The sequence below is a fragment of the Coturnix japonica genome, chromosome Z, assembly GCF_001577835.2.
Source record: "Coturnix japonica isolate 7356 chromosome Z, Coturnix japonica 2.1, whole genome shotgun sequence".
NCBI classification, from domain to species: Eukaryota; Metazoa; Chordata; class Aves; order Galliformes; family Phasianidae; genus Coturnix; species Coturnix japonica.
The window spans coordinates 11,298,440-11,324,912 of NC_029547.1; the positions used below are offsets into that span (position 1 = coordinate 11,298,440).

Genomic DNA, 26,473 nt, shown 5'->3' on the forward strand with positions numbered 1-26,473 from the left:
TCCAACTTCCACAAGCCAGTTAGAAACTGGCTGAGGATAACTTTCCTAATGAGGACAGGACCTTATTTTGGCTGGCTGGATATTTTCTCCTGTGTTATTTTAATATTTTAAATGCAATTAAAAAGAGGGATGTTCCATCTCTTTTTTTTTTTTTTTTTTTTATTTCTTCTTTTTAATTTTAAGCCTTAACTATCAGCCAGTCTAGGTGCCCTGGATGTTTCCTGGGGAAGGGGATAAGAGGGGAGGGTAAAGGAAAGGCCAACACTCCTGCTGCAGTGTTCAGTTCATTTCCTTCAAGAGCTTGAATTCAGGTCAGAGCAACATGTAGTTGTGGCTTCAACTGAAGTGTCATATAAAAAGATACAGAAAGTACAATATGATTTCAGCATTCAGAAATTTGCAGTCTAAAATTTTTTAGCCAGCAGTGAGCCAAAAAAGCCAATGGCATACTGGGGTGTATTAAAAAGAGCATGTCCAGCAGGTCGAAGGAGGTGATCCTCCCCCTCTACCCTGCCCTGGTGAGGCCTCATCTGGAATATTGTGTCCGGTTCTGGGCTCCCCAGTACAGAAAAGACAGGGATCTCTTGGAAAGAGTCCAGCAGAGGGCCACTAAGATGGTGAAGGGCCTGGAGCATCTCCCCCACAAGGAGAGACTTAGGGAACTGGGTCTGTTTAGCCTTGAGAAGGCTGAGAGGGGACTTGATCCAGGTTTATAAATACCTGAGGTGTGGGAGCCATAGTGGTGAGGCTGGTCACTTTTCAGTGGTGCGTGGGATACGGACTAGGGGTAATGGGATGAAACTACAGCATAGGAAGTTCTGCACACAATGTGCGGAAGAACTTCTTTACAGTGAGGGTGACGGAGCACTGGAACAGGCTGCCCAGGGAGGTGGTGGAGTCTCCTTCTCTGGAGATATTCAAGACCCACCTGGATGCCTTCCTGTGTGACATGGTGTAGGGAGCCTGCTTTGGCAGGGGGGTTGGACCTTCCAACCCCTACAATTCTGTGATTTTTACATGGTCTGATGGTAATAGTAAAAGGGTGAATGGCTTTAGACCTAAAATAAGTGAGACCTGTGTGAGGTAGAAATTCTTTATACAGACGGTGGCGAGGCACTAGCACAGGTTGCCCAGAGAGCAATGGATGCCCCATCCCTGGAGATGTTTCTCAAGGCCAGGCTGGATGAGGCCCTAGGCAGCATGATCTGGTGGGCAGCAACCCTACCCACAACAGGTCCCTCCCAACACAAGTTATTTTATAATCTGTAGATCTTGACAGCTATTGTCAAGCTCCAGCACCAAACGGCTATTAATTTTAGCCTGGAAAACTCCAAAATTATTATTTTTCTGACTTCAAGTGTGTAGTGTTTTTTACAGTGTAGCCCTTCACTTAAGCACAAAACAATTTTTAAATTTTTTTTTCAAGCTACTAATCATCAATCCCACTAACAACTGATTTAAGCAAGCAAGAACTTAGTCTAAATTATTCAGCAAAAATTATGTCTGACAGCTACCTAAGACAGATATTTTCCCATTTATTTATTATTCTTGGCCGTTAGTATCAGGAAAGTCAGGTGAAAACTTATTGCGGAGCAACTGGTATTGAATAGGCCTGAGAAATGAGATGCTACATAAAGAGTTTGTGTGCTATCAAGCAGCTATGTTAGGAACCTGTGACACAAACAATTATTATCCATCAGAAAGAAAAAAACAAACAAACAAAAAAAAAAAACACGGAATCAATTAGACCAAAAGACTGAGTTATAAGGACAAAAACAAACAGTGACACAAGTGTTTGTTTGCTATGAGAGTTGCTTGTTTTTAATGTCATTAGGTAACATCACTTGAGATACTACAGTTTTATATAGCAGTGTAATATCCAGAAGTTTCTACTTTTCCAGTTTGAGACAAATATTTAAATTCATAGCTTTTTTTTTTTTTTTTTTTGCATTACAGAAAGTGCAAGAAAGGTTTATATAATTGCATGACCTGCTGAATTGAGTACTAAGGCTGTCTTCAAGTTGATTTTCTTAGATCTCCAGTTCAGCAACTGTTTAGGCATTTGATTTAACAATATTATTTCAAGTTTATACTTAGTATTAACAGAAAAAAAACAAAAACAAAACACCACTCAGATATCAGCTATCCCCATTGACAAAGTGTTACAACTAGTTGTAACATCTGACTGATTTCTGATTTAAAGGTCTGTTAGTAAAGAGGTTTTTTTTTGGAAAAGGCACTGCTTTAGAGGTCATGCCTCACATTAATGTCACAGAGATGGTACATCTGTTCACAAGGAATCAAGGCATAGAGTGAAGCAACGATTGTCATTTTGCTTTCTAACACACTGGAATAATGTCATACTATATCATGTCTGACCTATCTGCTTGTTTCATTTGTCTGCCAAGCCACCTTGATAAAGAAAGGTAATCTTCACAGATTTCCATCCTTGAAATAGCTATATTAGCACCAATACAACAATTGCATCCATTAATACCTCAATGTCCTTCAAGAACTGTTTCAGCTTATTTGACCCTGCAGTAGACACCTATTGCTCAGGACCACAGCAGCTCTGTTGAAGACCCTACAGTTAGTCCCTTTATTATGTGCTTAAGGCTGAATGCTACTTGTACTATTAGTTAAGTGAACAATTGTATTGGATTTGCTTCTTCCCCCCGCACCCCACAGTTCCATACAATATAATGGCTTAGAGACTAAGTCATATGCTCATTCACCAATTAGAAGCATGTAATATCCACGTGACTTTACAACTGGCTGATATTGTGTAAACATACAACAACTGACCTAGTTGTTTAAAGTGTGGAGTCTAGCTACTAATTCAATTCTCTTACATTAAGGCAGCATTTCTTCCCTAGGTACATTCAATTCCCATGTTTCAGGACAGAAAGCGCTAGAGTAAGGAGAAATTGAGGTGACCGCATTTTATAAAACACATGACTTAGTGTTTCTAATCTCTTCCACAAATGACTGTAAATACTAAAGTAAAATTAACATCCAATTTGAGTTTGGGTCTCCAGATTGAGTCTAAGTTTCCATTTGCCCTGAATTACTATCTTCACAGCATGTTCTTCAGTGTTTGTGTTTCAATCCACCTGGACATATTTTAGATGACATCATGGAACAGCAGCAAGAGTGGCAGACAAAAATGAAATAAGTAGAAAATTGATGTTGAAAAGCAGTCCAGTTATTCCATGTCCTTTCCTGGTTATGCCTAGTATACTGAAAAAGAGATTAAGGTTAGGATGGCTTGAAGCTATAGCTCCACAGTTTAAACTAGCTTATAGACACTAAGAGAAAAGGCAAAACAATAAATAGCAATACTTGTCTTCTGATAGAAGATAGATGGTACTCCATGGGATGATCTGAGAAATGCGTCTATGTGACATTTAGGGATACAGTTTAGTGGGCTCACATTTAGACCAGGTGATCTTAGAGGTCTTTTCTAACCTGAATGTTTCCATGACTTAAATCTATTCCTCTACAACACATGACAGTTCACATTCTTTAGTCTGTGATAAGAGAGCATGAATTTGTTTCCCTTGGCAAAAGCTCTCATAACAGCTCTTAGTTTGTTATCAATTTAACACACCCCAGTTATAATTGAATAGTACTTCAAAAATTCAACTTCAGAGAGCTACAGCATGCTTTTCTCCTGAAAAAACCATGTCCCACAGATTTGGCACACTCATTAAATTTCCTCTAGGAAAGGAGATAAACATCTATTATGACTTTGATATTTAAGACCATGTAAAAACAGAATCTTTACTGATAAGAATGTGACACTAGCTAGGCTCAGGCAGACAGCATGTACAGCTCTAAGCAAAGGTCTTTAGAAGAATGATTCCAGTGCACAGCAAGCAGTACTTTAGAGGTGCAATAAAGTTAGGCCAGTGTAGTTGATTCAGGAAAACCGTTAGCAAAGAGCTAGTTGAAAACTATTTCAGAGCATGAAGTAGTTTGTCTCAATAAATATTACCTGGTCTATGCAAAAGGGTTGCCAGAAGGACCACCAAATGGGCCAGAAGGTTGTTTCTGAGATTCCTACCAAGAAAAGTAATAAATCAGTCATTAAACATTTTTCAATTTTTATTCTTCATGGTTATTTCAGCTGGTTTTGATTTCAAACTCCTTCTGGAAAGAATACTGAAAAGCACTGGCTAAACAGGTATTAGCTGCCATGCTTCAAGGAGCATAAAGGGAGATCTAAATCTGCCTTAGTACTCACATTAGTTTGAGGTAAGGTATCCTTTGGAAAAGCCATGTGTATTTGGAGACAAGTTAGTGTATCTATAATGAATCATAGAATCATCATAGAATGGCCCAGGTTGAAAAGGACCACAATGCTCATCTAGTTTCAACCACCCCTGCTATGTGCAGGGTTTCCAACCACCAGACAAGGCTGCCCAGAGCCATGTCCAACCTGGCCTTGAATGCCTCCAGCGATGGGATATCCATAACCTCCTTGGGTGACCTGTTCCAGTGCATCACCAGCTCTGGTTAAAAAACTTCCTCCTAATATCTAACCCAAACCTCCCCTGTCTCAGTTTAAAACCATTCCCCCTTGTCCTATCGCTATCAACCCATGTAAACAGTCATTCTCCATCCTGTTTATAGGTTCCCTGTTTATAGGCTCCCTCCCTTCTAGAAGACCACAATGAGGTCTCCATAGACCACTTCCTCCCCCAAGAGGATACTGGACATAGGGTCTAGTATTTGTTCAGCAAAAGACCTGCACAGTCAACACTGCTCTATGTACTCTGCAGAGAAGTAAGCATAGCTGCAGAAGTCTTCCGCTTCTCCATTACTTCACAGTCCTTTGTAGAAACTTCCCACATATAGAAACAAAGTACTTGTAGAGAGGCTTTACAGCTTGGAGCACTGGTTTTAGAATTAAACCAAATGGAATAACGCTTTGTTAGCTTTCTTGCAACAAGTGTTTAGTTAGATCAAGTATGCAAGACTGTTTTTTCCCCACGTTCTCTAAAGCCACTGCATCAACACAAATATTGCTATTGGTGGGGTGCTGTAACAGTCATAGAGAAAACATCTATTACTTACAGAGGAGGCACTGAAAAGGTCTGGTTTAGGTTGGCTTTCAAACAGGACATCAATCGGTAGTGCACTTTGTCTGGGAACAGGCTTCAGTGGTTCTAGGAAGAAGAGACATTCTGTTATATCACTAAACAGCTTTTATGTGTGCTAAGCACTATCAGCATACTGACCTTAAAGTTCAACCAATTATATTCAAAATGAATAAGCAAGTGGCTATTCAAATACAAGAAAAATTTTACCAGTCTTTTTGGACAGCTTGCTAAGTTTCACATCCCTATGACCTGTACTATCTTGAGGAATGGGTACTTTAATAAAAAAAAAAAATGCTGAAAGCTCTGGAGGCACCTGAAAGACTTTGCTGCTCTCCTCTCCTTGCTGGTACTGCAGGTGGCTTTGTCAGCTGGAAATCTTTGAACATTTCCTTGACGTCTTTCATCTCTCTATCCCCAAGTGGATCCAGAGCAATAAAAGCATCACTTTCTTTCTTGGATAGCTCCTTCTGAAGTGCAGTTCTAGGTGGTGGCTGAGGTGGGCTTGTTGTTGGCGCAGAGGGCAATACAGACTCTGTCTGAGTGGGTAGCATTGAAGATGCAAACACATTACTCTGGAAGGGATTTACAGTGCTGGATGGCTGTACCCATCGAGCAGGTGGAACTTGTGCTGGCTGGACCCAGATACCAGAGGACTGAGATGCTGTTGGACCAAAAGATCCAGGCTGACTCCAGCTTGTCACTGCTTGAGGGCCAAAGCTAAGTTGTTGAGTAAATCCTGCAGACTGGGTAGGCATCATAGACCCAGGAAAGACCGATGTGGCCTGGGTGAAGGCAGGCATCTCTGTACTCCATGATGATGGCAAGCCACCTGTGGGGAACATGATTGTTACACAGTGCTTCAGTGATGTCAAGATCAAGAATAAGTGCACCAATTCCATTGTTGATAACAGAAAGGCATTCTTCATGTGCTGTTTGTAAAAATCCACTGATTTACGCTTAACGTAATGCCACTGAGGAAGGTAGCCTTTGAAAAAGGGTTTAGTATTGTTTCCTTCACTTCATGTCAGTCCTTAAAGAACAGAAATGAGGTTGATAGTTACTTCCATGTAAGTAGTTAAGATCCTGCAACAGTGGTACCCTAGCTTCTCAAGCTGTGACACGCACATTAGCGTCCTGGTACAACCTGGATTTGTTGTCAAAGTTTAAGCAAAAAGCCCTGCTCTAGTTGAAGATGCAGAATTTAGGTCCCCAATTCACAGAATTTAATAGTTTATGATGGACAGCACACGGATTAAGCAAAAGGTAATTAGAGCATCCATGGTGGGTTTAGATTGGAGTAATAGTTTGAATTTAAGATATAGGTTGTGAACTAACCTAGGCCAGCTAATGGAGGGGCTGTGGTAGGATTTGTTTTGAAGAGGTCCAGTCGATTAGTTTGCACCAGTCCTGTCTGTGCTGATGAATTTACACCAAGGTTCTCTGTAGTTGGTGCAAAAAAGTCTGAGCTAAACAAGTCACTTGAGGCAGCCTAGAAAGAAAAAAAAAACAACCAAACTTGTTGTGAAATGACATAGCAGAATATAAACTAACATGGTTAAGAAGTCTTAGTCTGGAGCTACAAGCTGTTAGTTTAGCTATAGCAGAGCATGAAGCTTTATTGTATTCTGTAGGTACTCTGTATAAGTGATTCAAACTTCACCAGTTTATGCCTACTGATAAACTTGGCATTGTATAATATATAGTAATTCCAGGTCAACAGCAGAAGAGCAAGACTTGGAATAACTGAATTGCTTGTTATCCTAATGAGATTCCTCTTCTCACAAATAAATACTCCTGCCCAGACTATAATGACCTCTGAAGTTATGACAAGGTCATCAACGGAGTTCTGCATCACTTGACTGCAAGAGATTAACCCAGAGCCACCCTGTGTATGACCAGGCCAGTCATTGAGATTGCCCTCCGTAGGCAGGTACAGTGAAGCCACTTCAAATTCTGTAAACTAGTATTGGTAACTCATTGTTAAGAAGCCACAAGGTGATGTGTATTTATCATAGCTATCATAACAGCTACTGGCATTGTACCTAGCATCAGTATTTCACGGTAGTATACTTACCAGACCTTTACAGAAGTATGGCAGCATTAAGGAAAAGAACATATGTTTAGTAATCATAGCTACTATGGAGCATTCATGAGTGTTAGGATTTACCATGACTGCAGAGAGGTTAGAGTAAGCATGGCAGGTGGAAGAGATATGCTGTGGAGCTCTTTAGTCAGTTACGTAGAATGAAGAAAGTAAAGCTTCCTTCACCCAGATTCTCTAAGTAAGAGCATGCATATCACCATTAATTACTGGAACATTGTTCACCTTGACAGACCTCCTTCCTCTTCCTGGCTTGTTACTTTGTGGTGGTGGGCTAATTGTAATAGATTCGTGTGACAAGAGCTGGATATTGTTTTCAGAATCCAGCTTTACTCCATTTTGCAGAGTTACTCCTTTGGAAGGATCTTCCACAAAGAGGTTTGATGGAGCTTTAAGAAAGCCATTCTGTTCTCTCTCTGGTACCCCATTTGGAGTTCTTGCTGCGGGTGGCTTACTGTCAAATGGCCACTGGCTTGTCTGTGCTTCTCGTCTGCCAACTCTATTAGATATCTGGTCAAACTGTTTACCAAAGTAGTCAACATCACCATTTGAAGCACCATTACCCACCGATGTTAAGGTACTCAGATTTTCCTTCTTCTGATCAGCAGATTTTAGAGAATCAAATGAAGGTGGTGCAGATTGGTCTGGTTGTGCAAAAGGATCATCACTGAAAGGGTCTGGATTAGGTGTGGGAAAGAAGCTGAGATTGGTAGAGAAAGAACCCTCTGGCAAGAAGAGAGGTGGCCGTGGCGTTGGTTGCGGAAGAGAAGGTGTGATGCCATTCAAGAAGAGATCCTCTTTTACAAAAGTCTGTTTGGTCTCAATTTCTGAGTTTAGATCCACTAAGAGAATCTCTTTAGCTTCCTATTTGTTCAGAAAGAAAAGTAAAGTTAGTTTTCTGTATGACCTACTGCAAAGTACACAAGCTTAAGGAAAACTTCTAGAAAAGGAGAGATCTGGTATCCAGCACATCGTACTAATACGTATTTGGTGTCAAATTATGGTCCCATTTTGTAAGCCTGGTAGCTGTAATCAAGTCTCAGCTACTTAGTTCAAAACATTCACTGTTGAAAACACCAGTTTCAAGATCTCTTCATTTAACTGGACTTAAGAGAAGTTTTAGTCATTTGCACTAATTACACCCAGGTGAGCTTGACTCCAGTGACAGCCTGGGTTTTAGTCCTTTTTTAAAACAATTGTAAAATCATGTTGCTTTAGAGTGATTCCAAGTTGCAATCTCAGCTTTGGAGTAAGATTACAAAGCAATCTGCAGGTGGAGAAGGTTAACACACTATCCACCAAAGCAGGTGACAGAAGAGTAAGACTAGTCACTAGCTCTGTTGACATCTATTGCAACATCAATTGTTGCATGACTGCTTATAGCTTTTTATTCCAGAGCAAACTAGTACAGTTTTGAAGTCACAATGAGTTGTTACAAGGTAAATGCATACTTCAATGAAGTTAGGCCCTATTTTATGGACCTAGCTTACATTTGTAATAGCTACAAGTCTACTTGGAACTTACTTACTCATCCATAAAATAAGCTTCAACTTTAAAGATTGTTAACTGAGTTCCTATCTTGCTACTTACAGCACAGGTATATGCTACTAGTACATATTTATTTGGCCTATGGCTAACAACATAACAGTATATAATATCTCTGTCACACAGTCTCTGTCACACACTGTCCATAGTGAATACTGCTGGATAAGAATATTAGCTAGTCTATTTAGTAAGTTCCTACTATCATAGCTCTAAGTTTCCAGTATGTTTCTATAATAAGGAAGAAGCTTCTGTAAAACCAGAACAGAATAGATCTTACTACTCAGAAAAAGTTTGCTCTTGAACATAGAAGTGAGATAAGTAAAGCAGAAGTCTACTTACTGTGGGACTGCTCACATCAGGAGGTGTTGACATATCCCCAAACAAGTCCATCTGGTCAACTCCCTTGAAGCCAAAAGTATTGAAAAAATTGGTGTCAGAGTTGTTGCGAAAGCAAAATCCAAGTATTACACATTCCTACTGAACATATATAAAACTTGTATTTCCTGTATCACATGGAGATAGTCTACTATGAACTTTAATGACATCAGGATAAAGTTCTAAAATTGAACCTACCATTTTCAATTTGTCAGCTTGACCAGCAGGTAGTGCCTCACTACCATTCTGGAATAGATGGACAACAGTGTCAGTGATAAGAATAACAAAACCTCCCTTAAACAATGAACTCACATGCTTGAGCAAGCAAATGATATAAAAGAGAAAGTATGGGAGATCACTACTATTAGTTCTGTAGACACATTTGTCTCAATTTCCAGTGTAACAAGCATCTCATGATTCCACCATATGCTAGCAGTATAAGGAAAGACAGAGCTAGTTCTATCACAGCAGAATACTGATCAAGTGATGAATTAGAGTGACTTACCTGAGTCTTGTTTGCTTCTTCATTCTAAAGAAGAAAACAAACTTTTAGTATCTACACATTGGGTAGAATAATGAATGCAAGAGGCTTTAGTTAGTTTACCTCCTAAATCTAGTAATGAAACTGCTGGCACAACTGCTAGCCAATACTGTGCCATGACACTTTCAAATCTCACAGTGGTCTAGAAGCCCAGACAAAACTAAAACAAAACTTAAGTCTATGCAGACTGTTGCAGCTGTAATTTTACTTGCCTTTTTCTTGTCTTCTTCTTCTTCCTTCTTCTTCATGTTATATATTAGTTGGAAGAGGTCCTTAAGATCAACAACTAGAGGCTCAGCCTGAAAAAAAATTTAGACCACAAATTAGTTTGTTTTCAGCTTCAGTAGAAGCCCAGAAAACTGCAAGTCAAACTTTCCTAAGTGATGCAATAGTATAGTTGAGATACCAGGAAAAGCAAGACTTCAAAGACTGCCTGGTCTAAGTTCTATTACATAGATTTCTGGGGTGACAGCATACCATCAGCCCAGGATGGTTAACTCCCTGGGGAAAGTGACGGTGTCTGTATTAAGCTGACTTTTTTCTCCCCTAGAGGTCATCATTTCATAAGTACATGGCAGGCCTTAAATATTTCCTCAGAAACATACAGGGTATTGAAACTCTGGTATCTTCACAAGAAGCTAACAATGTACCAACTTCAACGATGAACCTGGAAAAAGCTTCTTTAATATTATATTTATTTTAATTGGATCAATCTAGTGTGTGGAACAAACATCAGGTGACACTTAGAGTTGACATCTGCAGCTGAATGGAAATTCAGTGTGAATTAGAAAAGTATTGCATTTTGTGAACAAGAATGGGTAGTTCCAAACAGAGCATTAAGAATATTTGGAGAGATTGTTGAAGTGGTAGCAGGTTAAGCTATTAAACTATATTGATTATAAACTTTTGCTTTAGGCATATTGCATCTGAATCAGTATAAAGCAGGACAGATTCTCTGGCTCAGACTCTACCTTTGGCTTGAGCAGAAAATCTGTTGAACTGGTCCCTTTGTTCATATGTGAGCATCTTCCTCTCCTAATCAAGTGTTTTGGATATGCAATTGCAGGAAGAACCATTTCAAGTTATTACTTTGACACAGCGTACAGCTACAGCAGTAGTTTAGATCTGCTGAACTGCTTACTACTCAGTTAGAAGTGATTATGTTTAAAAGCAACTAGCAGCTAAATAAAGAGCTGTCTATGACTCGGCTAAGCTTATAGACTAACAAGCAGCACCCTATGGTGTAAAGGTCAGAGAACAGATTCCATTTGATCACACATAAAGCTTTTGTGCTTAATTTGCAATTTCAGTGAAGCAGTACAGAACAGGATTCTGAAATAAAACAAGCTCAGTGGTGTAACAGCTGTCACTCGTGTTCTAACAAGGAGCTCCTCACTCTTACCTGCAATGGGTCTGAAGATAAGAGTCCTACAGGAAGGTAGAAAGCATGTGTATGAGGAAATACCTAACACTGAAATCTTGGCTGTTTGAGTCATTATGGGGACTATTTTAGACACGATCATCTAGCAGCTTATGATAAATATCTAGCGTGAGTCCAGGTGTTTTGGGAAGCTGAACAATATTCAGTATTAATTCTAAGTAGCTTGTATCTAACACTGTATCTAATACTTATGTATGGTTTCTCTTCACAGAGACATGCTCTGCACACTGAATTTCAAAAAGGTAAAAGCCCATTACAGAAATATAGTCCTCTCAGAAAATGCAACTCCAGGATGAACAATTATGCCATTCATTTGTCCCAGAAATACTGCTGCAGTTGTTAGTTTTTACTGCTGTTCAAGACAATGCATAATGAAAACTAGACTAGTGCAGTTTTGTTGTTCTCTTTCCTACAAATGGAGCAAACATATGGATGTTTGACTCAAGAATATTCTCACTGACAGCAACACACTACTGTACAGGAAAGCCCATGATAATGGCTCTGTTCATCTCACAAATAACTTTCACGGTGAATGAAATGTTAAGCCACAATAATAAGCAAAGCTACTTGAATACTTTTACTCTGGATGAAAGAACTAAATAAAACCAAAACTACTGATGATAGTCATTTCCTACCATCCTTCTTCAGGATACGTACCACTCCATCAGTGCTGATGTTTCTCTATACCTCAGAGAACTATCAATAAGAAATCCTTATCAGATGTTTTACTAAGTGTTTAGACAATACATTACTTAGAGAATGTGAAAAAGAGCCTATAATCAATACCTGCTGTGCTGTTTTTATGGCAAAAAACTGGTGCTGGCCTTCTCCTCCACAAATGTAGCCAAAGGCACGATTATCTGTTACATCCCGAGCAATGAAGGAGATTTTGGTTACTGGATGCTCATGCTCTATGACCTGGAATTAGAAATAAACAAAGTTCAAATTGCAAGATGCCATTAAGGGATTTATTTTAGATTCATCTAAAACCAACTCATCACTTGATTTAAGAGTCGAATTAAGAGAAGGAGTCATTTCTTACCCCAGTTTTCTCATCTATGATCTTGATACCAGAGAGAGAGATGTTCACCCAGATCCTCTGCTTGTGCTGACCCTGGGAACGAGCTGCCACTGCCATTCCCTGAAGAAGATGAATATCATAGCATTAATGAGACTTCCACTTGATTGAGCTTTAGCTTGTTTCCTTAGCATTTCTCATGAGCCCATAGCTGTGACTGTATTAGCACTTGTCTATTTATTAAGTAGTGTTAAATTTTAAGCCACATTTCTCTTCCAACATAACACATGAAGCCTAGTCAAGCATTTCAGAACTAGATTGTACTTCATAATTTATTTATTAGGAGCTTTAAAGCTTTTACCTCAGTTGGAGGAACCAGTGCAGTAACAGCACCTTTACCAGGCCACATCAGATTTACTGGTCTGACAGAAGCTAGTATAAGGGTTCTGCTCTCCAGAAGAGATTATCTTCAGGGCTGTAGAGTCACATTTACCCTTTGGTTTATCTATATTTTTTGATGTTACCATAGCTACAGAATAGCAGCTTGGGCTTTGCAGTCTTACTCTAAAGAGGAAAAATCTCCTTCCTACACAAAACCTGAGTTAACTATTTGTAATCAGCTTATTACTTTGGAACCTAGTATGACTGATAACAAGAGATTCATCAAAGGAGTGCTCCCAAGAAAGAGAAACAACTGATTATGTTTAAGGCTAACATTCTCCAAGCAATAAGTTACAGCTTCAAAAACATCTTTGATGAAGCAATAAATATCATGTTAGATGTTCCCACTAAGCAGTATTTGAAACTGTGACAAAGTCATTTGATGCACCTTATGAAGACTAAGCAAAACATACTGCTTGGATGCCAACTCAAAATCTTACCTTCAACTTCATCATTGAATCCTGACTCATTTTGTCTCCTCTTGCTTCAGGCACATCATCAATTCCAATCAGTTTAGCTTTGTATCTTACACCATCTCCTTTAAACCTGGTCAGGAGAGTTTCATCTGTCTTCTCTGGCCCTAGAGACAGAAAGATTTGTTTCAGAAGAGAAATACTGTTGTGGCTTTAGAAGCACTATTTTGAATATGTACTAATATGGTACATTTTTGCTTTTAAAAACTGTTGATTATAGTGGGCTAACAACAGTCCTTCAAGTGCTTGTAATTGACCCTGTAAGGTCATGAGGGTCCTACAGAATCTGTAAGATTCTCTTCTGAGAGTTTGGTCTAATACCTAATGTCTGGGGATTTCAGAACAATCCCAACAGACTTGTTTGCAGGTAACAGCTAACTAGATATAAGAGCTGAACACCACCTCTAAGCAAAAACAGGACTTCCTACGGCTATCATAGGCATTCAGTAAGACTTTCAGCTTTTAGCTGCAAGATGTGGTCTAATAAGAACTATTCTTGGTCTTTAAGAATCTGTGGTATCCACACTAAGATTCTGCATCAGCACCTTCATTCTGTAAGAGGTACTAGTACCCACATCCCTGCAGTCACTTGATATTTTGCCTGTATTTGCTATTCCTGCTAGTAAAAGCTTTCTAACTAGAAGCCTACCTTCTTATTAGAGTTATTTCAATGACTTATTTACTCACTCTTCTAGTCACCTTGAAACCTTACAGTTGTTTCAGCTGTGCAATGAAAATGATCATGCTTTAGGAAAATGCAAAGAATTAAGGAGATTGAGTAGAAGTGTTCACTAAGCAGATATCTTACCTTTCTTTTTTTCTTTCTTTGAAGGTTGTGCTTTTGGTGGAGCCTGTTGCTCTGGCTGGCTGTTGACAGTAGAAGTAGTTTCAGCTTCAGTAGACATGATGAGATGGTTGTCAGCTATTCTTGCCGTAGTTTGAAATCCAAGTGAGAATCAGTAGGCAGGCATAATATTTTACCTTAAAGAAGAAATATTCCCATTAGACCTGTTAGTCCAGTTTTGTTCTGTTGAATTATTGAAATAGGACTCCTGACTAAAAGTATCATCTCACCTGTGCATCTCAGGCTGCTCCTCAGAGAGCACAAAGTTACAGCAACTAGGTGATGACCCTTTCCCCCAGTAAGATCCAATCAGTACATTGTACTGACATACATCTGTGGGCTGTACTTGCAACAGCCTGTTATAGTACGTAAACCTCTTACGTACTATAAGTACGTAAGTTATATATATATATATATATATATTATATATATATAAGTTATATATTATATATATATATATATGTTAAGAAAGTTTCTTAACTTTCAAAGCTATTTCTAGAACTTTAGATACTTGTACTCTTCACTGCAACCATCATCTCTGTAGTATGGCAGAAGACCATGCAAGAAATATTTGCCAGGACCTGTTTTTAAACAGTCAAAGATATCAACACAACAGATTAAGAAATAAAGCTATTAGATTTTATTTGTGTTCCTATAATAGTCAATGTCTGAAGTTACAGCACTGAAGAAGTGAAATTCCTTAGGCTGCAAGACAATTTTAGAAGGAAGACAAAACCAGAAAACCACCAACACACCCTCACCTAAAGAGTAATCAAGCAACTAGTCTTACTTCTCCCCTGACCACAAAAAAACCACCAGAAGTCAAGCCATTCCAGTCCATATTTTCTCTCAACTCCATACCATGATACCTTTCTAGCCTCAGAGGGGAAAGTCATAATACATACAATATTCCCCAGCAAAATACACACCATCACTAAATCACCTTGTTTTGTTCCCAAACAGCAAAAATACTGAATAACACCAAATAAATGTACACATTGTATTTCTGAAGATCGCATGTACCCAGCCAGAAAGGCACATTCATACTTGCTACAAAAATTGCTCTAAGTTTGAGGTATAGTAGTGACTGCAGATAGTGTAAGGCTTAGGGTTAAAAGTGAAGCCAAAACATTGTCTAGACAATGAAATAGCTGGGTTGCCTTCCACTACTACTAATTCCCTCTGTTTCTACTGAGGTAGCCACAGTCCATGCCACCTTTTACTCAGCACTCCATTTGAGATGTTCTGTGTCCCCAATCAACTGCTGGAAGAGTTGCATACCTACTGCTTTAAAAGCCTGTAATTCTCAATAGCCTATTCACCACTAGCCTTATTTTAGCTGATGCTTTACCTAGTATACTTAGAAGTTACTTTAAGAATTGTTTTCACTCCTACCTTTCTCCTCTTCCCTCAGTTTGTTAAGTCAATAACTATGAACTGACTCATCCAGCCTGCAACTAGCAGAGCCAGGGATGTCAATGCTTAACTGATTCTTAATCTAGAAAGAACACAAATCCCTAGATCTTTAGAAGAAAAAAAAGTCACCCTGAAGTCCTTCATTTGTACAGAAGGGACACAGCTAGTCAAATATATGCTAAGAGAAGCAAAGTTAAATATGTCTTCTTATCAGATGGTTTCTGAGTTGCATTTATTCTTGCTCAAGTAAATCAGCTAAGACAATACTGCTAATTTGAGAAAAATCTCTGGCAGCTCTGTCTGTTCTCTTCTGTAAGGAACTTATTAGATCACAGGTAGGTAATCTTTGAGTCAAGTGAACAGGTAGTGCTGTGAAAGTTTCAGGCATTATTGAATAGAAATAGGAAGAGCCAATATTTCAAGTCACAATTTAGGAAAGAAATATTATTGCATGCCCATTCTGACAGAGGACAAAATACTGCAATAAAACAAGGATTTTGCACAACATTTGCAGAACTACAAAAAGGGGTATGCCAGTCTGAAAAACACCAAAAAGAAAAACAAAAAAAAATCCCACAAAATAAAACACCTCATGTTAAACAACTGAAATAAAGCCAATTGAATCTCACTTTAAGTCTAGGTCAGCATCTAGTTCTGATGGTAGAGTATCAGCTGGAGATGATCTTTCTACTACAGTATAAGAAGCATTTGGTAATGGGCCTTTCCCTAGGCTTATCAAGTCCTTTAGAAAGGGAGGAAGAAAGGATCATTAAGATCATGCCATTATTCAACCACTCACCCCCCCAACTGGTATGTCACATTTTGGATAATGGAAGGAAGAAGCCTGGAGAAAAACAGCCAAAACATGTTGTTAAGGAGATGTGCCACAGCTTTAGGACTTTCTGCCCAGCACTGTACTAGACAGAAGAAACAGCAACCTCAAGGCACCAAGTCCTTCCTGTCAGTGCTCCTGCTTGACCAGTTTAGTCCAGGATGTACAAAGCCAGAGTATGAGACTGAAGTATGATTAAGAGGCAATCACAAACTAATTTCCTAGAAGGAAAAAATATGCACAAACAGGGTCTCACTAAAATGATAGAACTCCATAAGGGTGATTCTCATCAGGCTCTAGTTATGTATCTGTTATTAGCTATCTGTCTCCAGCCTACAGAAATAAGACCACTGAGTTGCACAGACATGCAGCACAAAAACCTTAGATGAAAGAAAATGGGCAGGAATACACACAAGTACCAAATCTTCCACAGGAAAAACAGGAGGAGTTGCAAGTGCTCAGCCACACTGTGTTAACAATTCAGCTTGAGAAGATTAGTGAGGCCTTTCTGGCCAGTTCATATACAAAAATCTCATCTGAGGTCTGACACAGCTCATCTCACCTGATGAGATATTACAGTACATGACAGTTATAAATTCAGACAACTGTCTTTGTCACACACTACCTCTGCAGCAAGGAAACTAGCCACTAAAATAAGAATGCACAGATAGACAAGTGCAGTCTTCTTACATATTCACATTTTAAATAACTACTTGACCATTAAGCTACAGAAATAGCACTAAGTCCCCTCAGGTTTTATTAAAAAAAAAATAAAAAAATCTCAGTAAAGGGGAACAACAGTGAATAGACTGAACTAGCACGAATCTCATTTGGTTTTGGTAGAAGAGTCACAACACCACTAAATTTTGGTTCTGTGCTTTAGACCAAAGTTAAAGCTGCATTCAATGGCAAGGTCTTTTTCACAGTTAAATTTGCCTTATCACATTGGAAAGTGCTGGTGAGGTCTGCATACTGTTTATATGCACTTTTACATATGCAAGAAGCTAACATTAAAATAGTTTTTCTGCTCTTGCTTGGAAGCTTCTTTTTGCTCAGTTCCTTAGCATTCCTTTACTCAGGCTGCAGGAATAAGACAAGACTCCCTGGATGTGTTTAAGAGCTGTTTGGATGTGGTGCTCAGGGATATGATTTAGCAGAGGGTTGTTAGAGTTAGGGTACTATGGTTAGGCTGTGGTTGGACTTGATGATCTTCAAGGTCTTTTCCAACCTGGATAATTCTATGATTATATGATTCTAAGACTCTACTACACTTCAGTTCTGACGGCCTCCATAAAGAAAGCCAACCAGCAGCGTGAGTGAGTTGTAAATACAAGTGCTTTCATGCAAGGACAGTCATGCCATCAGCTCTACTAGGGTTAAGAAGAGCAAGATCTCCCCCTCAGGGTGATCTGTATAGTCTGCAGACTGTTAAGTGATGTCTTGAAATTTCCATGTAGATAAATCTGTTGCTATCATCACAGCTTAATTACATGCTCTACTCTTATATTATAATCTGCATCAGAAAAAAGCATTTATTTTTTTTCAATTTACTCTAAAAGGAGTACTAAAACTTCCTACTGTTGGTACCTAACTCCTTCCCTGTGGGGATTATTCTGTGAAGAATAGTGATCACACTTTAAGAAATGACCATTTTAGGCCCTCTATGGACAGATAACAGCTCATAACTCAAGGCCTATTTCCTATCCGGGAAACTCTTGATTCACAAACTATACTTGGTTTCCCACATATCTACTCTAGGGAAGAATAAATAAAATCAGTCTTGGGACTTGAGTTATATCATGTCCTTCAAGAATACAAGTTATATTGTGTCTTCAAGAATCTTCCTACAATGAGATAGGGACAAGACATCCTTGAAATACCTCATTTTTAGCACTTATTTTGCACACTGAAACACCTTCCTAACAGTTTTGTTATGGCAGTATCAATTAAGGAAAGCTAAACATTATTCAACTATTCCTCTTACTTGAGCAGTGGCAACATGGTATCTACCCTCCATTGTATGGAATTATTCTGTTTTGTTGCATAAGGACTTGAGAATCTTCATTATTGTTATAGGCTGTCAAGGGATTTAAAAACTGGAAAATCTTCTCCCAAGAGACAAGTTGCTTGTTTTTTTCTTTTTTCTTTTTTCTTTTTTTTTTTTTTTTTCATCCCCAAATACAAAAAAGGATAACTCCCTTAATATCAATAAAAACACATCTGAGCAGAAGTTAGGAGCACTGCAAAAGTCAGAGCTAAGACAGATAAATTGAACACCTGTTGATCAGTGTAATACTTTGTCCTACTCACAGCCTGTGTTCCTTCTTTGTGCCTTGATACTACAAATACATGACTCAGATTTAAGAGTTATTGCATGTAAATATTAACCTCAAATGAAAATCTCAGAGGCCAGGAGAGGATAAAAGTAGCTTTTACTGCCAAGTGCAACATAGCATGTAGGAAGGAAGTAGTAATCAGAATCACAGCAGTAGTTCAAGCGCTGAACATACCTTCTCAAGGCATGTTTTCCCTCCCCAGCATTGTGAAGAGTCAACCAGGTTCTTCCGGTTAGAAGGTTGTATCAGGATCTTTACAACACAGCTTTTGAAATATCCTGTCTTGAATTCTTGTCAGAAAGGCTGTTTTCAGAAGGATGGTAATCAAACTATCTACTTGAGTGACCATGCTACAAGACCTCAGTTTTGTAGACTGAGACAGGGTAGTGGCTAACAGCAACCTAAAGACTAGCAAAAGTCAAAGACTTAAAGGCAGACATTTTAACCAATAGTGGACAACCTTAACTAGCAGTATTCTGACAGTGTAGCAGTACATTTATGTAAAGCCCTGTATCACTGACAATCACATCTAACATCTTAGTGTGTAAATGGCTACTGAATTTTCTCTGAATTCCATTTGCAGTGGTAGTGCCCTAAATAGCCCTGAAAATCTCTAGGCATGCATAAGTAAATTTTTAAAAAGGCATGATATTCAGATATATCATTCTGCCAAAAAAGAAAAAAAACAAACTGCTAATACCACTTTAAATGTTTTGTTTCTTTACTAAAGCAAACACTGTTCTAGCATCTAATAGTGTATGTAACCTGAATATGCCACCTGCAACATGACACAAGATTTTATGTCTTAGATGGAAAATTCCAACTGCTTGCTCTGAGCAGAACACTACAACCATTTTATGTACCCTCTACTAAACAGTTACATTAGTCTGTTAGGAATTGCTGCAGAAACTGGCTAACATATTGAAAAGGTATTAGCCTTACCTACTATAAGATTATGTCTAGTGTTCATTGTTCACATCAATAAATAAAAAGTACCTGCTTGAAGGTAAGTGGTAGGAAAGAGTTCTTAGCCTAGGAACTGTTCTCCAACTCATACCATGTCTGGAACACAAGAAAAGCATAACGTACCAGAAAGTTGACTAAATACAATCTCTTACGCTGCTAAGTCTAACCCAAGCCCCTGTGGTTAGTCTTGTAAGAGACAATGTTGGTCTATTCTGCTGAACAAGTGACATTATCAGTCACTCATACAATCAGTAAGGTCTGTATTAGTAATGACCCCACTAGATAATTTCTCCTACAATTCCTTGATAACAAGGCTAAAGCCATTGATTGCATCTCCCCAAATTAAAAACTAACTAAATAAATAAATTAAAAAACCCTCTTCTATTAGGTTGTAGGTAATTAGAAGCCTACTTTGAAGGTAACAGATCATTTCTGTGGTGTTGGTACCTCAGTTAAATCACACTTGACCTGTTGAGGAGAATATTTCCAGGTTAACAGGATTTTACTTAGGGAGCAGCCCCGACATCTCTGCAACTTCCTATAAGCCCTCAAAACTGTTCTGTTCTCTCACCTAAAAGATGACGTATCAATACTCTTCAGAGTTTATAAGGCAACTCTATGCCAAAGGCTTCCTCTGCCAATAGAGGTACCCTTCAGGAACAAGCATGCTGTAGAACAGGTCTCAGGGTCTAACTGCCTTATTGATGTATATTCAGAAGGAGAAAGAGGGAAGGATGTATCATAAGTGCAATAATGGATACCTTATGGAATACCTTCTTCATGATGCTGATTCTGCTAAATGTCCACTACAAAGAAGACAGATCTTGCTGCTCTAGTATGTGGTGTTGGCTTCAGATGTTGGCATGGACCACTGCTGGTGTGGGACCATGCCTGCAAATCACCACCCAGGATCTTACCATTTCATCACAAGTACAGAACAGTCTGTTCTCATTGCATAAGTGCATCAGCCTTCTCAAAACTGCTTATTTTTTAGCAATAATGTAGAAATTCACACTAAATTCCTGAAAGTGTTTGCTGCACACTTCAGTCACTGGAATTACAGCCAAATGAACATTCCCAAGTTAAAAGCTAGAACAGAACATGTCACTGCATACAACTAAAACAGTTAAACTGTTCCTCTTTTTCATAGTGCCGCAGTTGTAAGCGCAACATTGCTGATGAGATGATTAGTAGCTTCTCAGCCCAGCCACTATGGTAGTTCTAGTTTGAATTTTTCCTCCACTTATCATGGAAATCAATATAGCTCTTGCAAGTGTATTAGAATAGAGGTCTCAGTGAAGTCACAGCAAATGTATCTGGCTCCCAGTGCTGAAGCTACTAAATACAGTGGCTCCTGAGTCTGAGTTCACCGGTTCTAGACAATGATCAGGAGAACATCACCTGCCAACTCACAGGATGAGAAAACTCAGACTGTATATCTGCAGCATCTACCACTCAGTACTCTGTCAGTACTGTTTGGTGGGACTCACTGAGTATATTAACAACTGCTTTCCTTCCAGGTTCCTTAATTAACTCAGCTAGGTTTACTCAGATGCCAACTGGAGTTTGAACTAAAGGACAACTCAAATACCTCACTTATAACCATACTTCTAACTCCCTCATGCTTAGGAGGACTGTTTCTGATCTTCCTTCCAGTTTGCATAGCAAAAGTATCTTGCCAATAACCGTGCTTTTCACCCCCTTCCTCAGAGCAGGAACTTGACACATATTGAAGTTGTTATCATAGGTTATTTCAGCTGCATGCTGTTAACTGTCCAGTGCTGGCAGAGTTATCCCTCTTCGCAGTTTGGGTGTGTGCAAGCTGCACTCAGAGAGATTGCATATGTTCTACATAGCCTATGCTGAACTCTAAGTCTTCTCTACCTGTTCACATCTGCATGAGGAACAGGATTTTCCTGTACTGTTCTTGAGCTCACCCAGCTCAACACCATATTGTCACTGCCACAGTGTCAAGTACTGTGCTTTGCTTATCCAGAAGGTGCTCTCCCAGCTGATTATCCATGACCAGCCAGAAACTAGTCTTTAAAAAAAAAAAAAAATCACCAATATTTGAACAGGCTTCCACGTAGCCACCAGCTTCTGCCAGCCTTTGATTACATAGTTCAGTGCAGTAGTCACTGGTCACAAGATTCCTGTAACAGACACAAATTATGTTCTTCATCTGTCACTGGAAGACTGATGATCCTGCTTGCACTTTATAAAGACCATCTCTCCCAGAGCAGTCTCATTCCTTCCTCAGGGAACTTTACTCCTAAATCCAGACTCTAGTAATCCTGATCAGATCCCACTTAGCTTTCCATCTGTAAGAGGGTCTTGATACCAGATTACAGATGTGTCCCCCACCCACCAGAGAAGCACAAGAACAAGCCTCCCATCCTGGTCTAGAGTCTATCTTCTATTAGCTAGGCTAGCAGCTGTTCACAGACAGGTGTGCTACTTAAGCTTTTAGTTTTTAACTCATATGAACATTTGTGCTCTTGTTTAAAGCACCAATTACCTTGTTTAGTGGAAGCAGAAAAGTTAACCTGCAGGATGGACAATGGATGTAGTGTCAATACTTCGACCTGTATGTTCCCTACTTGTCCTGTCCCTTCTTGGACCATAGTCTCAATCCTAAGCATTTTAGCTATAGGAGAGCTATATCACAGACTCCATGTAGGAGACTTGCAGTTATGTGATGCATCAGCATTAAGCACTCCGTATACTTTCATAAAGAGCATGATCGTCAAGTATGTTATTGTAAAGCCTTCTCAATGACAGGTTAAAGATCTATTAACCTGCCTATCTAACCTAGTTGTTCTGTTCAAGACACAATCCTCATAAGGTATTTTACTTCTCATCCTATTGCCTAAGAATGCAATATGAACTGACAAAACAGCAGGAAATTCAGCTCCAAGGCCAAAAGTCTGCCCTTAACTGGCCCCAGAGTGTCTGAGCTCTGAGATTTAAGGTGACACGCACCAGCTATGAAACTTAGAAGCTTTTAAGAAAAATTGCACATGGATGTAGCTGGAAGTGAAGGTCTGCAGGGCATTTCAGCAGAGGCACTTCACTCTCAAGCACTCCATAGCACATGCAAGGCACGTCCTTCCTGTAAATGTGAAACTGGAGTGATCTATGCCCTCATCAACTCAGGCCAACAAGATTTAGACAGGAGACGATGCTTTGTTCAATACTCAGCTGCCCAGCTTTATAAACAGCTTAATCCTGTTTGAACTGGTACATCTTGTTTACTGACTAGGCCTGCCACTATACTTCATCCAGCCTCTTTATAACCCTGAGACCCTTGTACTCAGATATAGCCACAAAACTGGGTTCCTAAAGTCAGTTTGTTTTGAAAGTTACACTGTTTTGACACTTCATTCTATCTGATCCTTCAAACAACTCTTTTTTCCCTATAGAGTTCAGGCTGAGGTAGGGGAGCAGTGGCTTATGCTTGGTTGTGTTACATAGAAGAAGCTTAAAACCTCTTAGCATTTCCCTCTCCATCCCACACAGCAGGGGAAGAGTCTTATTTCTATTACTAATCCCTTAATCTTCACACAAGAGTTAAGTTTTTCCTCCAAAATCCTTGCAGATTACAAGGTACGATCATGCTATCTCATCACTTTTGATGGAAAGTGGATAGCAAGCAGAATTTGGTTTACCAGTACTATTTCCAGAGTAAGAAGTCTCTCTCTGGTGTGGAATGTGTCTCTTCATTGTCCTAGCAAATTCATACTTCAGAAGTGCTTGCTTTGTGCTGGGCTTGTTGTATGAAGTTCACAAGCATTCCCAAGAACTGGGTTAACCTAGTAGGTCACACAAGTGTACCAGCAGCATAAAGTACATAGAGAAGACCATCAACAGGAGAAAGATCTGTGGGCCTGGCAACAATACTCAGTAATCACAGCATATTATGCACTTCTACTTAACATCACAAGCAGTAGTTTTTATTTTAAACATCCTGCCTGAATACCAGCTGTTTGTTGCCTCCCCCCCCCCAGCTGACACTAAGTACAGCTGTTTTCCCACAAATCTAAGAGCTCTTCTGGTACCTTTTGCACATATTGTTTGCGTGTTTAAAGTGCTTTGTTCCCATCTACTCATGAAGTAAAGGGGCTAAACAACTGTAGCATCTACTGGGCCATTTTGTCCCATAACTAAATTATGTAGCAACTTTGTCAAGTCATTTTCTCTCAATGAGAAAGTAGGCTGTGTTCTGCAGATGTACATAGAAACACAGCAGAAGGCACATATTAGAATGGATAACCATCTCTACCTTCACAAGAGGAAAGTGATGCCAGATTTCTGGCATTTGGCCCATCCACCCGAGTTACAGTGCTGAGCACAACTGCTGATGCTCAGCCAATAGCTTTGTTTGAAGTAAAAGCATAATAGATGAGAAGGAGTGACACAAGTCAAAGAACTTGTATAGTAAAGCTTGCCATTCATCCAGCCTTCTGTCTACAGCAAGAAGCACAGAAGGCACTACTAGGTCCTGCATAGCGGAAGCATCTAATCTCACAGCACCTAACATTCAATGCACTTTAGTCAGAGTTCTCCTGTACTCTCAGTCATGAGGTCTGATAGTGAAGCTTCTGCTTTGATGGCTCACTGGACATTCATTTAGAATTCAAAGCAATCTTCCTCTTCCAAATGCAAACTTTAGTGAGTTTCTACTAACAGATGCTTCTGCTTCAGATCTGACCACATCCTCAGCTCACTCAGGTCATTTTGGAAGCCTAACTGTGCCCTAAGGGCCATTTGTGTTGGATGTGACTGCAGTGATTCTTTAAAAAAAGGCATGCTCTTTGACTCCCTCAAACAATCCTCTTCTCAGCTGAGAAGCTATCATTTGGATTCTGATTTACTCCTGCTTAGCCACCCAGAGTCTCACCTCTATCATCACCTGACACAGTGTTCGTAGGCCTTCATAACAACTTCTAACTGCACAACAGGTCACTATCAGACACCACATCATTTATTTCCTCCCCCCCCCAACATATTAGTGCCTAATAAATCTTCATAACCAACTGGAATATATAGCTTCGTAATTAATTTAATCTGAGCTGCCTATCTACAAAGGAGTTCCCATCCCTAAGCATATCAGTGCTCATTCCTGCATACAATGACCAAATCTTAAAGCCCACATGCTCTGATACCCAGTCTACCTCAGATAGAATTTTCACAGAAATTATGAAACACTCAGCAGAAATGTAACCTTCCAAGGCAAAGAAACTTTTTAAAGATAAGACAATTCCTCTCCAGCCCCCCTTCGACCCTCAACCTCCTCCCACACCCCCAAATAAAAACCTAAACAAAGTAAAGTTAATCCTACCTTAACAATGGATTTACATGCTTCCCTAGTAAGCACTCAAGTAATCACCCTCAATTCAGCTCAGGAGTAAAAGCTCTGCTAAGGGAATTCCAACTGCACAGATCTTACTGCTGGATCGCCGGCACTACCGCGGAACAGCACTCAAAAGTGTCATCATGTGATGATCACTAGGGCTCAAAGCTTCACCAGCTGAGAAGTTAGTTTTCCTGACAAGAGAGTGTTCTCACTTCAGTTAGTCCTAGAAACCATATTTGTTTACCACAAATGAATGCATCACCCTGAGATTCACCACCAGACAGAGGAGTGTTCAGCAAGGATGCTCCATCTAAAAATCAGAACAGAAAGCCTACCCCCGCTTCACTACATTCTAAGCCTTCTCTCTGCTGCTAGAAGATTCTTTCACCTCGGAGATGCATGCATATAAACACGAAGCTTCATATAATTTTTACATCTTCACCCCCTCCCCTGACAAACAAATAAAAACTCATGTTTATTTTGCTTTCAGATCGGGCTTCCTCAGGGAGCCGGCTCTGCTGCAGCCCGGGGCAGGATGCGGGCGGCTTCCAGCCCGCCGCACCCGGACAGCAGAGCGCCCCGCAGTCCCCGCGGCCCTCAGCGCCCGCACCCCGCACCACCTTCTCCTCTGCTGCGGCCGGAGCGCGGCCCGACGCCGCCGGAGCTGCAGGGAAACGCAAACGGCCCCGGTGGAAGCACCCCCCTCCCCCGGCTTTGCCATCCCGAGGCAGGGGGCTGCCGGCCCCCAAAACCCCACTATAAGGTCCCGCTGCCACGTTCTCGAAAAGGAAAGAGGCAAAAGAAAAGAGGGGGGGAAAAAAAAAACAAAAAAAACCCACAAAACAAAAAAATCGCCCTCCCTCCTTGGTTATAGCCCCTCCCGGAGGCTTGCAAAAGCCGAGTCCCCGCTCGCAAAGCTACTTACAAGCTAGATCCGTGCCGCTCCGTGCATGATCCGAGGAGAACCGCAGCTGACAGCCGGACGGGGAGCGAGGGCCCGGTTAAATATTCAGTGGCACTCTCGCCTACGGATTAGTTAGCCACTCACAGCGAGAGATATGGTTTTAATCAGATGCTGGCAGCTGAGAACTACCCAGGAATGTGCTATGATGTTTTTGCTGCTCGGTCTTGGCTACTCCCCCTCAACGTGTCGGTGCTCACAAGATTAACTCCTTGCGAGCCGCCTCTCCGGCCCCCGCCGCAGCTAGGGGGTGTCCAGCACAGCCCCGGTCACCGAGTGAGACTTGCGATGGGTGCGTGGAAGCTTGCACGTTGGTTCAGGGGAGACATATCTGGTGCTTCTCGTGCAGCGATGCGCCTGAAGCTCTCGTCTAGGAAACAGGTCCTCTCTTGTGTCTGTGTGACTGTCTGTTTATACACAGGTGTGGCAGTGTTATTAAAAATCCAATCCAAGCTGAACACTTATTTTCTGCAAAAATACCAAAATCAAAATTCCACCCTTTCCCCCCACAAATCTGTGGCTAGCTGAAACCATACTGGGATATGATTCTGTTTCTGGGCTACATCCAAACCTGACCTTTATAATTTCCACTCATCTTTATTAAAACCTCACTAATGTTTTGTTTCCCTGTGCAGTACAACAGTTTTCCAGCTCGTATGAAAGAGCCTCTGATAAAAACTCATGCTTTGTCCATGCAGAAGAGCTTTATTATTATTATTATT

The 26,473-nt window shown here is 40.2% G+C and overlaps 1 protein-coding gene across 2 annotated transcripts; it reads right to left on the reverse strand.

Annotated features, from left to right (window-relative positions):
* Positions 1 to 1,778: 1,778 nt before the first annotated feature.
* Positions 1,779 to 25,915, reverse strand: DAB2 (DAB adaptor protein 2). 2 transcript variants are annotated; one of them, XM_015848503.2, is made up of 15 exons: positions 25,716 to 25,915; positions 13,849 to 14,021; positions 13,008 to 13,147; positions 12,151 to 12,249; positions 11,895 to 12,026; positions 9,880 to 9,966; positions 9,632 to 9,655; positions 9,325 to 9,372; positions 9,091 to 9,153; positions 7,432 to 8,070; positions 6,441 to 6,594; positions 5,419 to 5,934; positions 5,080 to 5,171; positions 3,998 to 4,062; positions 1,779 to 3,240 (listed from the first exon to the last, which is right to left on the reverse strand). In XM_015848503.2, exons 2-14 carry the CDS (start codon positions 13,943 to 13,945, stop codon positions 4,003 to 4,005), a joined length of 2,151 nt encoding a protein of 716 aa, XP_015703989.1. In that variant the 5' UTR covers positions 13,946 to 14,021; positions 25,716 to 25,915; the 3' UTR covers positions 1,779 to 3,240; positions 3,998 to 4,002. The 2 variants fall into 2 exon arrangements, with proteins under 2 accessions (XP_015703989.1, XP_015703990.1); XM_015848504.2 differs by having other exon boundaries at positions 7,774 to 8,070; positions 25,716 to 25,912.
* Positions 25,916 to 26,473: the final 558 nt, after the last annotated feature.